Source organism: Saccopteryx bilineata, chromosome 2, assembly GCF_036850765.1.
Source record: "Saccopteryx bilineata isolate mSacBil1 chromosome 2, mSacBil1_pri_phased_curated, whole genome shotgun sequence".
NCBI lineage: Eukaryota > Metazoa > Chordata > Mammalia > Chiroptera > Emballonuridae > Saccopteryx > Saccopteryx bilineata.
Genome location: NC_089491.1, coordinates 354016225 through 354031890, shown reverse-complemented (window position 1 = coordinate 354031890; position 15666 = coordinate 354016225). Strand labels below are relative to the sequence as shown.

The 15666-nt window shown below is 40.7% G+C and overlaps 1 protein-coding gene across 14 annotated transcripts in view; it reads left to right on the top strand.

Annotated features, from left to right (window-relative positions):
- SYNRG (synergin gamma) overlaps window positions 1-15666 on the top strand; it is an 82406-nt gene that overhangs the window by 40168 nt on the left and 26572 nt on the right. For all 14 annotated transcript variants that reach the window (XM_066262796.1, XM_066262786.1, XM_066262798.1 and 11 more), the window contains 3 exons: window positions 4703-4821; window positions 5014-5076; window positions 11135-12082. In XM_066262796.1, the coding sequence (XP_066118893.1) occupies window positions 4703-4821; window positions 5014-5076; window positions 11135-12082 (1130 nt within the window). The remainder of the gene's footprint in view (window positions 1-4702; window positions 4822-5013; window positions 5077-11134; window positions 12083-15666) is intronic.

The following is a 15666-nucleotide window of genomic DNA, read 5'->3' as shown; positions in this document are numbered from 1 at the left end:
AACAAGGAAATGGTGGCCTTAAATGACACATGAGATCAGCTAGATTTAACTGATATCCTCAGAGCATTTCAACCCAAAGCAGCATATCAGGCATCCCCAAACTACGGCCCGCGGGCCGCATGTGGCCACCTGAAACCATTTATACAGCTCCTGCTGCACTTCCGGAAAGGGGCACCTCTTTCACTGGTGGTCAGTGAGAGGAGCGCTGTATGTGGCGGCCCCCCAACGGTCTGAGGGACAGTGAACTGGCCCCCTGTGTAAAAAGTTTGGGGACCCCTGATTATACATTCTTTTCAAGTGCACATGGAATATTTTTTAGAATAGTCCACATGTTAGGACACAAAACAATTCTCAGTAAATTTTAAAAGACTGAAATCTTATCAGGCATCTTCTCTGACCATAATGGCATGAAACTAGAAATCAATCACAGAGAAAAAAACAAAAACACACAAATACATAGAGGCTAAATAATGTTACTAAACAATAAATGGGTTATCAATGAGATCAAGAAAAAAAAATTTAAATACCTTGAAACAAATGAAAATGAGAATACAACCCAAAATCTATGGAACACAGCAGAAACAGTCCTAACAAGAGATTCATAGCATTACAGGCCTATCTCAAGAAACAAGAGGCTCTGGCCAGTGCCTCAGTGGATAGAGCATCAGCCTACTGTACAGACGGTCCCAGGTTCGATTCTGACTCAGTGCACACAGGAGAAACAATCATCTGCTTCTCCCCCTCCCCCTTCATTCCCTCTTACCCTCCCATAGCTAGTGTCTCAATTGGTTCAATTATGGCCTCAGGTGCTGAGAGTGGTTCAATACTCAAGCATTAGCCCCAGATGGGGTTGCCGGGTGGATCCCGATCTGGACACATGCAGGAGTCTGTCTCACTATCTCCCCTCCTTCACCTAAAACACTCTCTCTCTCTCACTCTCTCTCACTCTCTCTCACTTACACACAAACACAAGAAAAATCTTTAATAATCTAAATTTACATTTAAAGGAACTTGAAAAAGAACAATAAACAAAGCCCAAAGTGTATAGAAGAAGGGAAATATATATCAGAGCAAAAATAAAATAGTCTTAAAAAGCAATACAAAAGATGAATGAAGCCAAGAGCTGATTCTTTGAAAAGATAATCAAGACTGACAAATCATTAACCAGACTCATCAAGAAAAAAAGAGAGAGGACCCAAATAAATAAAATAGAAATGAAAGAGGAGAAGTAACAACAGACACCAAAGAAATACAAAGCATTGTAAGAAAATATTATGAATAGGCCCTGGCCGGTTGGCTCAGTGGTAGAGCGTAGGCCTAGCGTGCAGAGGACCCGGGTTCGATTCCCGGCCAGGGCACACAGGAGAAGCACCCATTTGCTTCTCCACCCCTCCGCCGCGCCTTCCTCTCTGTCTCTCTCTTCCCCTCCTGCAGCCAAGGTTCCATTGGAGCAAAGATGGCCCGGGTGCTGGGGATGGCTCTGTGGCCTCTGCCTCAGGCGCTAGAGTGGCTCTGGTCGCAACATGGCGACGCCCCGTAGGGGCAGAGCATCGCCCCCTGGTGGGCAGAGCGTCGCCCCTGGTGGGCGTGCCGGGTGGATCCCGGTCAGGCACATGCGGGAGTCTGTCTGACTGTCTCTCCCTCTTTCCAGCTTCAGAAAAAAGAAAAGAAAAAAAAAAAGAAAATATGATGAATAACTATTATATATGGACAACCTGTATGAAATGGATAAATTCCTAGAAACACAGCCTTCCAAAACTGAATCAGGAAGAATCAGAATCTGAATAGACAGATTGCAACCAGTGGAATTGAAGTGGTAAACAAAACAAAAAAACCCCTCCCAAATAACAAAAGTCCTAGAGCAGATGGCCTTGTAGTTGAATTTTACCAAACATTCAAAGAACACCTACTCTTCTCAAACTATTCTAAAACATTGAAGTGGAGGGAAGACTCTCAAGTTCATTTTACAAGGCCAGCATTATCCAAATTCCAAAACCAGGTAAAGACACTAAAAAGAAAGAAAATTATAGGCCAATATCCCTGATGAGCCTAGATACTAAAATCATCAACAAAATATTAGCAGGTCTTTATTCGTATGTAACTTTCTGTTCAATGAGTCATAATTTAATTATTTATGGAACTTTTAAAAATTCACCTATAGGATATAGGTGATGAGCTATTTGTCAAGATCAAATATATAGCAGCTGTTTGGTAGTGATGTGAAATTATAGTACTATATTTGATAAACACTAAATCCTAAAGCCCTGTGGACCCTCATTAGCATGTATGTGCAAGAGCTGGGTTTCTTACCTTGCTTGAAGGCCAATGATAAGAAGATTTAAATGACTGTGGAAAGATTTTTGCTCCAGGGCAAACAAACTCAATGGAAATCCATTTATATAACTTGCAGTTTGTGGTATTGAGTGACACAGACTAGTGGTGGAATATAATCATTCATATGTAAAGATGGTTCTTCCTGGGAGCTGCCTGTGTCTGATAAGGGAGAGGGGGGAGGAAGCAGTGCTTTTATAGTGTGTGTTAAGCTATCCAAGAATTACCCACACAGATACTACTCATTACACTATTTTTCCATCCAGGAAGAAATATATCAGCAAGCAAAATTATCTTTATCTAATTTTGAAGTGATTGTTGTTTTGCTATAAAGATAGTTTCTGGAACCAATGATGTGATCCTTGCAAAAATGCAAATTATATTAACTCTACTGCTGCTATCAGATGTGTGAACTTCTGCCAGTAAGCAATGCAATTATGATCAGAAGGGGGACAATTTACATCTTGGCTTGAACAAACTTTCATAAATAGATTGTTATCTAAACTATTCCACCTCTGCATTCTGACCCAATTTTAGAGAATGATTTATAGTAAGGTTCGCATAATTTGCTTTAAAATATTTGGAGCAGTTCACTTTTATGGACCTAAAGTTAAAATTGCAGTAGGTCATCATTCTATGATAATCTATTTCCAAAGCCATTTCAATTGTTTTTATGGCTTAAAGAGATGATTAGACCATCAGCGTGTTTCTGACCCTTCTTCAAATAACCACGATAAGAATTTGTTACAGTAATATAATGTTATAGTAATTAAATATATAGAAATATAGAAAAATAGAGAAGATATATAGAAATAAATTAGGATATAATATTAAAAGCCATTAGGCAAGTGAATAAGGCTACATCCTCTGGGTGAGAGCTAATCTAGTGTGTAGAGATATGATAGGTAAGACTATGCCCTCTGCACAGGGTCTAGTTAATGTGTTTGTGAAATTATACATAGATAAAAAGAGCAGAAACTCCCCAAAAGTGGCTTGATGTGACAGTTATATAGGTTAACATAAAAAAAAGAGTTCCCGGCCCTGGCTGGTTGGCTCAGCGGTAGAGCGTCGGCCTGGCGTGCGGGGGACCCGGGTTCGATTCCCGGCCAGGGCACATAGGAGAAGCGCCCATTTGCTTCTCCACCCCCCCCTCTTTCCTCTCTGTCTCTCTCTTCCCCTCCCGCAGCCAAGGCTCCATTGGAGTAAAGATGGCCCGGGCGCTGGGGATGGCTCCTTGGCCTCTGCCCCAGGCACTAGAGTGGCTCTGGTCGCGGCAGAGCGACGCCCCGGAGGGGCAGAGCATCGCCCCTGGTGGGCGTGCCGGGTGGATCCCAGTCGGGCGCATGCGGGAGTCTGTCTGACTGTCTCTCCCCATTTCCAGCTTCAGAAAAATACCAAAAAAAAAAAAAAAGAGTTCCCTGTGAGGAACTCCCTCAAAGTGGCTTGATGTGATAATCCCATAGATTAACACCTGTTAGAAGGCATAGGCCAGAAAGGGTATTTAGGGCAAGGGGGCTCCAGCTGTCAGCTGTAGTCAGTCGCCCAGACTCCATTGTTGAACATAGAATGTCTCCATGAGGCTCTGACCAAGGACAGCCGAGAGGAGCACGTCGATGGGGCCCCATTAAGCTGTACCCAGGCACGCCATAGGATTTGTGAGTAATAAACTGCCTGTGTGACTTTTGCAACCCACTTGTGTGTCGGTCGTGTCTTCCCTCCGGTGGCAATTGGTCTCGGTACCAATAAGTAGAATCCTCATAGCTGCCTCAGGGATATTCTCGAAGAGGTCACCAGCCCTGCTGTTAAACAAGAGTGTCCCACTGCATGGGGAAGTTGAATCAGGGATGCCTGATCAACAACATAGAGCTTGGGCTTTACTGGGACAGAATTATTGGTTAGGTTTTGTTTCAATACATTTTTTCAAGAAAAAGGATTTTTTTTTTAGTCATTTGTGATATATATATATATATATAATTTTATTTCCCCCTAACTTTTAAAGCAGGGACAAATATATGGTGACAGAAAATGATTTGACTTTGGGTGATGGGCACACAATGCAATCAACAGTTCAAATGCTACAGTGATTGTTCACCTGAAACCTATGTACTCTTACTGATTGGTGTCACCTCAAGTTTAATTTCTAAATTAAAATAAATAGATGATGGATGGGTGGGTGGATGATGGATGGAAAGATGGATGGATGGATGGATAGATAGGTAGGTAGATAGATAGATAGATAGATAGACAGATAAAACAGGGAGTCATGAGTTTTAGCTAGTACCTATATGCTATTTAGATTCTGAGCTTCTACTTGATAAAGGAAGGATTCAGTGTTCTAGTCATTAAGAAATATTTTTTTTTCCCCTTTTAGCTCCCCTTCTTTATTGATGCCAGTTTCTGGAACTAAAGCATCAGCTTCAATGGATAAATATGCTGTGTTTAAAGGAATTGCAGCTGACAAGTCTTCTGAAAATACTGTTCCATTTGGAGGTAAAAGTAGTTTGTGAATTCATAAACCTGTGAATGTAAATCTTTGTTTTTAGTGGCGACCTTTTATGGTAAATGTGTAAAATGCATATACAACATGCTAAGTATGTTTGGCTTAACCAAATCTGCCTTACTTTCTTGAGTTGTGATTTCCAGGTTCCTAACCTTACTTGAGCTTCTGTCTTTTAATTCTAGAGCCTGGTGATAAATATAGTGCTTTCAGAGAGCTCAAACAGACAGCAGAAAGTAAATCTTTAGGTAAGTTTTAATTCCTTAAGTGAATAAATTATTTCAATTTCTAATAAGAGATTCTTTGAAGATTCTTTCAGTGATACTACTGAATATGCCATTATTCTATTGTGTGGAGTTTCTCTTTACTTTTTTCTTTTTTCCCCCTGTGTTTCTAGAAATTACAAGGAAGCAAGATGTGGTTCATTTATTAGAAATTAGTTTCTAAAATTTAGAGCAAACTTCAAATCAATGCAGTTTCTTCTAAAGATAGTGTTGGTCCCTTTCTCCAGAAGCCTTCAAGCCACATTAGACTCCTATGTCAAATGGGGGCTGTAACTACTTTCAGTTATTTCAATGTTCCACGAGACTTCACCTGCCAGCCGAGCAGGGATCCGTGGACTGGACTAAAGGCAGCAACCAGTCTTTTACTTTTCAGGATTTTCGAAATTGGTTATAATTTAGTAAGATGAAGTGAAAGGGTTTTCAATGCATATGTGGTTTTCATCTCTGATAGAAGGACTTAAATAGAGTGGAAAGGAATATAGGATGATAATGTGAGAGCCATATATGTAAAGGGTAAAAGTTATGTTTGGCCTGACCAGGCGGTGGCGCAGTGGATCGGACTGGGATGCGGAGGACCCAGGTTTGAGACCCCGAGGTTGCCAGCTTGAGCTCAGGCTCGTCTGGCTTGAGCAAAAAGCTCACCAGCGGCCCTGGCCGGTTGGCTCAGCGGTAGAGCGTCGGCCTGGTGTGCGGGGGACCTGAGTTCGATTCCCGGCCAGGGCACACAGGAGAAGCGCCCATCTCCTTCTCCACCCCTCCCCCTCTCCTTCCTCTCTGTCTCTCTCTTCCCCTCCCACAGCCAAGGCTCCATTGGAGCAAAGATGGTCCGGGTGCTGGGGATGGCTCCTTGGCCTCTGCCCCAGGCGCTAGAGTGGCTCTGGTCGGGGCAGAGCGACGCCCCAGAGGGGCAGAGCATCGCCCCCTGGTGGGCAGAACATCGCCCCTGGTGAGCGTGCCCACCGGTCGGGCGCATGCGGGAGTCTGTCTGACTGTCTCTCCCCGTTTCCAGCTTTAGAAAAATACAAAAAAAAAAAAAGAAAAAAAAGCTCACCAGCTTGGACCCAAGGTCGCTGGCTCGAGCAAGGGGTTACTCAGTCTGCTGAAGGCCCGCAATCAAGGCACATATGAGAAAGCAATCAATGAACAACTAAGGTGTCGCAACGAAAAACTGATGATTGATGCTTCTCATCTCTCTCTGTTCCAATTTATCCCTCTCTCTGTCCCTGTAAAAAAAAAGTTATGTTTGTAGTTAAATCCTACTATACACCTGATGTGTAGGGTTTGGATAATCCATGCACCAAATTATGTCCTTCAAAGTTTAACTTTGCACACAATGAAATTTGTATATGCTAATAAGGATGTACTGAATGCTCAAGTTTGTAATATCCTTCAACAATCATTTGTTCTCATACTTTGCCTAGGGGGTTGGGGTGAGAGTGGGGGTGAGAGAATATAGGAAAGGTAAGTATATGTAGAAGTTGAAGTAGAAAGTGTACTGCTTAAATATCTAAAAGGGAAACCCACCTTTTCTAAAAATACTCAGTCCCTTACAGTTCTTATATTCTAGAAATATCTCCTCATTTTCATTCAAACTTTTAGGATGTAATAACTGTTTCTTCCCCCATGCCTGTATTAGGTACTAGGGGTACAAAGATAAACCCTAGAGGAACTTTGGCTTGTTAATTTGTCATTTACTCATAGCAATGTTTTCATCACCTCTTGGGTCAAGGCAAGTTTGGAGTAAAGAGTGTGGTTTAATATCAGACTTCTTTGTGTAGTCTGGTATGAGTGATCACGTGACATGTATGTTATTCCTGGGAAGGCAGTGGTGCCACCAGAATGGAAGCAGCACCTCAGCCCTGCTTTTACGATACTTTATTAACAGAATCCCAGATTGTTGTCGCCATTTTTGTGTGCTTGCCTTCACTCCTATCTTAACTTGAACTCTGTGGCCTTCCAAGCAGAAAGTCCAACTTTGTTCATTTCAGAACATATTTTATTCTACTTGCATTTAAAAATACACTGGCCTGACAAATATGTTAGTATCTTAGAATTTATGAAGAATTTTATGGTATTATGTTCAGAGCCATGGGTTTGTTAGGTGACCAAGTTTAATAATATTTTCTTTTTACTACCCTATAGTTTAAACCATAAATTAAAGTTGATGAGGAAAATGTTTTTTTTTTTTAATTTATTTTTATTTTTATTTTTTTACAGAGACAGAGAGAGAGTCAGAGTGAGGAATAGACAGGGACAGACAGACAGGAATGGAGAGATGAGAAGCATCAATTATTAGTTTTTTGTTGCGCATTGCAACACCTTAGTTGTTCATTGATTGCTTTCTCATATGTGCCTTGACCATGGGCCTTCAGCAGACCGAGCAACCCCTTGCTTGAGCCAGTGACCTTGGGTCCAAGCTGGTGAATTTTTGCTCAAACCAAATGAGCCCACACTCAAGCTGGCGACCTTGGGGTTTTGAACCTGGGTCTTCCGCATTTCAGTCCGATGCTCTATCCACTGCGCCACCACCTGGTCAGGCAGGAAAATGTCTTATAGAGATAAGTGACGCTGAAGATTTAGCAAAAAGTGATCTCTTTTAAAATGTTTTTAGGAACTAAAACATAGCAATTAGGGAGGGAAACTATTGAGGATTCAAAAGTTAACTGAAAAGCTACCTATGAAGTAATATGCTTAATGGATCTTCTGATATGCAAGCTTCAAATGACTATAACTAATTTTCTTGAATACCCTTTGTTTTTAAACTTGTAAACCCACCTATTTTTATTTCTTTTTAACCCTTTCACCCAGCTTACATTTCTAATGGAAACATTTACAATTCATCAGTAAGTTTAGTTTGCTGTGGTGATTTCTTTTTAAAAAATAACAAAGCGAAGATTGTCAATTTCACAGATATTTCAAAGCAGCACATAAAAAATTGGCTGCTTATTACCTTATTATTTACAGAAATAAGTAGATTTGGAAATAAGTAAATTGCTTTCCACAATTATCAGTGATGTACTTACCTAAAGTTTTAGGGTGATTATTTTGTTTGTTTTATATCTGCTTCTCCTGTCAGTTTGTGAAATTGACTACAGTTTTATCGCTGGTACCTCTTACAAACATAAACTAGAAGAATTCTGAATGCTTTTCCTCTCTTTCTAAAGTTTTTCTAATATTAGATTTCTCTGTGTTGATAAATTATGCTGGTTAATTGGTTAAACATCTCAGATTTAAAGGAAAAATCAACTTCCATTATTTTCCATGCCTTTTTCATGTGATATATCAATGTGTATATCACTTTACATGCACAACATATTCAAAGCCTATATTGTTTCAATGACAATTTTAAGAATTGGATTTTGGTTTTAAATACATTTCTATAGTTTATACGCTTCTATATCTCATTTTTAGGGAAAAACAGAATTTAAAAAGTGGTTGAGGAAATTAAAGCTTGTCCTTTAATTTGCAACTCAGAAATGGAACTCATGTATTTAAATAAGTGATGTTGGTATGCTATATTTATATTTGGTTTATCTCTGCATTTCACCACCTGGTATTACCTAGTAGATTTTATGGAAGGCTGACCTTCAAGCACCATTAGAAAACCAAGATCACTTGCATCCCAACCTCATACCTATGATGATAACAAAGCTATGATAATAAAGGATAGAAAAACTAATAAGAATCATGGCTCCAGATTTTTATCAGCATCTTAACTGAGTCTATTTAAATGTTTATGAGTACCGATTTTCTTTGATTAAAAACTTAATGAGTCCTGGTCGGTTGGCTCAGTGGTAGAGCGTCGGCCTGGCATGCAGGAGTCCCAGGTTCGATTCCTGGCCAGGGCACACAGGAGAAGCGCCCATCTGCTTCTCCACCCCTCCCCCTCTCCTTCCTCTCTGTCTCTCACTTCCCCTTCTGCAGCCATGGCTCCATGGCCATTGCCTCAAGTGCTAGAATAGCCCTGGTTGCAATGGAGCAACGCCCCAGATGGGCAGAGCATCGCCCCCTGGTGGGCATGCCAGGTGGATCCTGATCGGGCGCATGCGGGAGTCTGTCTGACTGCCTCCCCGTTCCCAACTTCAGAAAAGAAAAAAAAACCTAATGAAAAATTCTGTCACAACCCCATCCTCAGAATAGCATAGTATAAGCTAAAAGTTTAAATCATATCATTTGAAAGTTTGTTTGGTTTTTTTTTTTATAACAGAGACAGAAAGAGAGTGAAGAGAGAGGGACCAATAGGGGCAGACAGGAAGGGAAAGAGATGAGAAGCATCAATTGTTTTTTGCGGCATCTTAGTTGTTCATTGATTGCTATCTCATATGTACCTTGATCAGAGGGGCTACAGCAGAGCGAGTGACCTTGGGCTTCAATCCAGTGACATTTGGGCTCAAGCCAGTGACCATGGAGTCATGTCTATGATCCCACACTCAAGCCAGCCACCCTGCGCTCATGCTGGTGAGCCCGTGCTCAAGCCAGTGACCTCAGGGTTTGGAACCTGGGTCCTCTGCATCCCAGTCTGATTCTCTATCCACTGCGCCTCTGCCTGGTCAGGCCTTTGAAAGTTTTAATAATAGAGTTGGTGTGTATTCAAATCCCTTTGCATTTTAATAAATAAATGCGCAGTGAGATGACTGATTTCAAGAAAAACCCAGGTACTGACAGATTTTTTGTGAGATTAACCTTCTGTGCTGGAGCATATAGGGAGAAGCTCTTTACAGAGTGCCCTTGGCCAGAAGCTTTGGAAATAAATAGATTGCTTTTCAAAATTTTTCATCAGCCTGACCAGGCTGTGGCATAGTGGATAGAGTGTCAGACTGGGATGCAGAGGACCCAGGTTTGAAACCCCAAGGTCGCCAGCTTGAGCACGGGTTTATCTGGTTCGAGCAAGGCTCACCAGCTTGAGCCTAAGGTTGCTGGCTTGAGCAAGGGGCACTCTGTCTGCTGTAGCCCCACAGTCAAGGCACAAATGAGAAAGCAATCAATGACAACTAAGATGCTGCAACAAAGAATTGATGCTTCTCATCTCTCTCCCTTCCTGTCTGTCTCTCTCTGTCTCTCTCTGTCCCTGTCAAAAAAAAGAAGTTTTTTTTAATCAAAGTTGTCTTTAAATTAATGCCTCCAGCCTGACTGGGTGGTGGCACAGTGGAAGAGCATCAGACTGGGATGTGGAAAACCCAGGTTCGAGACCCCGAGGTCGCCAGCTTGAGTGAAGGCTCATCTGGTTTGAGCAAAAAGCTCACCAGCTTGAGCCCAAGCTCACTGGCTCAAGCAAGGGGTTACTTGGTCTGCTGAAGGCCCGTGGTCAAGGCACGTATGAGAAAGCAATCAATGAACAATTAAGGTGTTGCAACATGCAACGAAAAACTAATGATTGATGCTTCTCATCTCTCCGTTCCTGTTTGTCTGTCCCTCTCTCTGACTCTCTCTCTGTAAAAAAATAAAAAAAATAAATAAATGCCTCCATATACTTGAGCAAGACCACCTAGTATCTAACTATATGCTTAACATGCTGAGTTAAACAAAGTGTTGTACATACTAAATATTAGATGCAGGGTTTTTTATATTTCATTGGTAACTATGATACATTTTTCCTGATTGGTCACCTTATAACACATTTTATCTTTAAAGGGCCACTGTTTTAATATGACTCTTCAGCAGTGATTTTTCATTCTATTATACCCTTGGCTGGCCAGACATTGTGAAGTCCTGCGAGCAGTGCTTTGGCCAACTGAAGGGTCTGGTACCAGGAGACTTATCACACCGAAGGGAGCAAATGGAAGTAATACTGTTAGATGTTCCTGGTTTGATTTTTATTTTTGTATCACTAATCTTCAGTGTGGGAACAAATAAGTAGTTTTTACGGGGAGATTTGGTAGCATTTAAATTGTGGTTAAATTACATCAAGCCAGTGAAGGAAAAGTCTATAAAAAGTATATATGCTTGTCATTTAGTGTGCTGTGCATCGTGTTGTTTTCAGCTCAGCATTCTTCCTTATTTGGCTGTGTTTTTTGTCTTTCAGGAGAAAACTTTGCAGAATTCAGATCTGCAGGAGCTGATGATAGTTTCACCGATTTTAAAACTGCCGATAGTATATCCCCACTAGAGACACCAATGAAAGACAAAACCTTTCCAGCAGCCTTCCCTTCAGGAACCGCACAACAAAAACAACAAACACAAGTGAAAAATCCTCTGAATTTAGCAGATTTAGATATGTTTTCGTCAGTTAATTGCAGCAGCGAGAAACCACTGTCTTTTTCAGCAGCATTCAGTGCGTCAAAATCAGTTTCTACACGACCACAGTCAAAGGGCGCTGCTGCAGCCACAGCAGCTTTGGCATCAACTAAGTCTTCTAGTCTGGCTGATGATTTTGGAGAATTCAACCTTTTTGGGGAATATTCTAATCCAACATCTGTTGGAGAACAGGATGACTTTGCAGATTTTATGGCTTTCAGTAATAGCTCTGTTTCATCTGAGCAAAAGGCAGATGACAAATACAATGCCCTTAAAGAGGACACTGGTCCTGCTCCTCTAACCAGCAGCTCGAGCAGCACTGTGAAGAGTGGGCAGAGCTCAGCTGCTGTGTCCACCAAGTACGATGTCTTCAAACAGCTTTCTCTGGAAGGACCTGCGCTAGGTGCTGAGGAACTGAAAGATAACACTCCTTTGGGAAAAAGTGATGATGATTTTGCTGACTTCCACTCCAATAAATTTTCTTCCATGAACTGGGACAAATCCCTAGGAGAGAAAGCAGTGGCTTTCAGACACACCAAAGAAGACACTGCATCGGTCAAGTCCTTGGATCTCCCTTCCATCAGTGGCAGCAGTGTCGGCAAGGAGGACTCTGAAGACGCACTCTCTGTTCAGTTTGACATGAAACTGGCTGATGTAGGAGGAGATCTTAAGCATGTCATGTCTGATAGCTCTTTGGATTTACCAACAGTTAGTGGCCAGCACCCTCCTGCCGCAGGTGAGGAATTGGTGAGATTGCTCTGGTGATGGTGGCGTAGCTTTCAGAGATGGTTCTGTGGGTGTTGATTTACAGATGAGTAGGGCTCTGGCTCTTAACCTTTATAAAGTTCTAATAATTAACTTCTTTGTTACCAGTCCCCTTAAAGCAGTGTTAAATTTGAGTCTGTGGACACTTAGATGTGTGGATACTGTGAATACTCTGGCACATAGACTGGATAGCTAAAATATTTTTATTTTTGAAATCTAACACCGACTTGGTGTTAGAGGCACATAAACTGCTAAATGAACCCCACATCGCCAGAAATTTTTATAAAGACTTTTGCAGTGTCAGTAATATTCCTCCATTTCTGTGACTGAGGTCAGTGTTTCTCTCTCCTTTTTTCTTTCCTTGGGTATATTTAACAGCTGCCAGTATAGTTTTCTGTTTGGTTTACAGAAACTGACTCTTGTTAGGTTAATAGAGTAAGAGTGTCTAGCCAGTTGTACTGCTATTTGCCACGACCCTACAGAGCAGAAGAGGGAAAGCACTGTGTGGACGTCCTGGTGCCAGAGTCTGGCAGGAGGAGGGCGGGACTTGTCAGTGGAGTTCAGGTTCGGTTTCCAGGGTTAACTCTATTATTGGAAGTATTAAGTTGTAACAGATCTGTAGATGGTGGATTAGGGTAACTATTCACTTTCTCCTAGAATGCTTAAGAATATCTTATAAGGGAGCCCTGGTATTAAAGTTCTGTATGTATTTACATGTAGCAGTTTATTCTCCAGCTTAACTTCTTGTCATAAAAACTAGATTCCCAAGTGTCCTAATTTTTATTTTGTTTTGTTATTTGATATATATATATAGAAAAATCTATTTTGTGGCCTTTAATAATGAGAAATATCTCAGTGTTACTGTATTATTCTAGAAAATGTATTATGCATATGAAGGGTTTATTGTTTTTTAACTAGAGAGGGACATATAACACCCTTCCAAGTTTACAGATGCAGGCAGAAATTGTAAAGTGTTAGGACTTTTGCAGTCAGAAAACAAAATTGCATGTGTCCTTTGGCTACTGAAAAAAATGTAGGAGGTATCCTTAAACAGGGTGCTGAGGCAGGCGCAAGTTATCAGAGACGTGAGCTGCGTGTGGCTACTAGCTAAGGCAGTTTTCCAAGTGCAGCAGGCTGTCTGCAGAGCTCCTTGTGCCCTGACTCTGCTTCATTTTTCTGTACTGTTCCTCAGATGGTTTCCTTTTTTTGTTTGTTTGTTTGTTTTGCAACTGTTTGTTTGATAGAGTGAATATGTTTCTCTTTTTTGTATGAGCTGCTTGAGCCACAGCATCTGGTGGTAAAGTACATTTTCTGAACAATACCTGATTTTTATTTTAAAATCTCATAACAAGTAAACTAGCCTTCTGGACTCTGAAATTATTAGAAGATATTTTTCTGAAAGTGACTCTTATATTCTTTCACAATGCCAAGCTAGATGTCTTCATGAGATGACTCTAATCTGGGTTTAGGATTTTTTTTCCATTTTATTTGGGGAGGGGAGGTTGGTTTATTGACTGACTTTACTCTGATTGATGTGTTAAAATAATATTCTGTGCTCATGTTCTTTTATATGTGTTTGGAACATTCCCCGCTTGGAACCTGTAATATTCAAGCCAAGTCTCTTTAGTTTGAGGATATTCTTAAAAACATATTGTTTCCTCCTTTTGATCTGTAAACCTGTCTGAAAGGAGCAGTATCCCTTTAGAGCGGTTGTTAAAAGGGGTTGTTGTCTAACCAGTGAACTATATTGTTGAGCCAAACTGTTGCTTAAATGCATTGTGGAGGGTAAATGGGAGGGATTTCACCAGGGAATTGGGTTTTGACTTATCCTTATGTTGACCACAGTATCTCTTGCTCTCTTAGTTTGAAGGTTAAAGGTACTTCTTGCTGGATAAATTAGAATTGGGCTGATGAAGAGAATAAAATGGAGTAGACTGCTGTTTCTGGACCTGAAACCTGTTTAGAAACCCTAACTTAACTCTGAGGGGATACTGTCTCTTTTAACTCTTGCTGTAATCCTTTGTATGGAAGGTAGATAATGCTGATAACATTGCCTGATTTCTCTGCATATTATTACATTCAACCCTTTGAGCCCTTGCTGCATATAATTTCAACTAGGCTGCATTTATCCCTCCACCAAATTTAATCTCTCTGGCACCAAAGCATCTGGATGTGCGGTCATTAAGATATCTGGTTTTGTTGGCAGCTAAGAACTTACCCTTATTTGTAACACTCAAAGCATTAGCAAGATTTCTGTAGCTACCTATCTACCTACTTGTAAAGTAGCTCTTCTTTGACATTGAAAATCTTTGTATTTTAATCAGCACCTTTTTTTGTTTTTGTTTTCAGCTGCTTTTCTGATGTCTTTTTTTCAAGTTAGACATTTTCAGTGTGAATGTGCCTTTTGAACTTGCTTTGGTATATTCTTCTGCAAATACTGATTTGCATGCTTATTCTGATGACTTCTTTTCCAGCTCTCCTGTACCACTCTTTTGTGATCTGTAAGTCCTATGTTAATAAATAATTCTTTGGCATATTTTGAAAGCGTGGGGATGTGTGTGATTTGTACTTTTTCAGGGTTAGACCAGAGAATTCCCTGGTCCATCTCAAATTTAAAGCAATAGCATCTCCTGTGATTAGAGGGTTTCCCCTTTTGTTTGTTTTGTTTCCTCAAACTCCTTTCTCCTAAGAAAAGTATTGGTGTATTTTAGGCTTTTCCCTTACAATTTCATTGAGAAAAGTTTTTAATATGGCACTAGATTAAAGTATAACTATAAACATTTAAAAAAAATTTTTAGATTGTTATTTATTCATTTTTAGAGAGAGAGGAGAGAGAGAAAGAGAGAAGGGAGGACGAGCAGGAAACATCAACTCCCATGTGTGCCTCGACCAGGCAAGCTCAGGATTTCAAACTGGTGACCTCCGCATTGCCAGGTCGACGCTTTATCCACTGCGCCACCACAGACCAGGCCTCTATAAACATTTTTAAAATGTAAACTGTACACTGTTTTACATATTAGTAAATTTACTCTTTTAAAAAAATTTTCTTTTATTGATTTTTAGAGAGAGAGGAAGGGAGTGAAAGAGAGAGAAACAGAAATATTGTGCCCTGACCGGGGATCAAACTAGCAACATCTGTGGGTCAGGTCAAAGCTCTAACCAACTGAGCTATCCAGCCAGGGCTACTCCTTTCTTCTGGTGAAGAAACTGAGTAGATTTCATTGCTTAGTAAAGATCACAGCACTTGTCTCCAGTAGAAGTTCTGTTGTGAGGAGAGGGGAAGGGGAGGGCAGACCTAAGAGTTGAGTACTGGGCAGAGGGAGACACAGCTGTTAATAACTAGAGATCTGTAAATGTAATTTAAAATAAAGTTTCAAATGGTATTGGGATGGACTTCCGAGCACAGTAAATGTAAACTGAATTTAAATTGATAATCTCTGTAATGGAAAGTGCTCACTGTTAATACCAGAAAGTCTTCCGGACTGAGTTGATTTGAGTTTGAAATTGTTCTCGGTGGTTTTTTTACTTAGTCCATAAAGCAACTTCTGTTTTTAA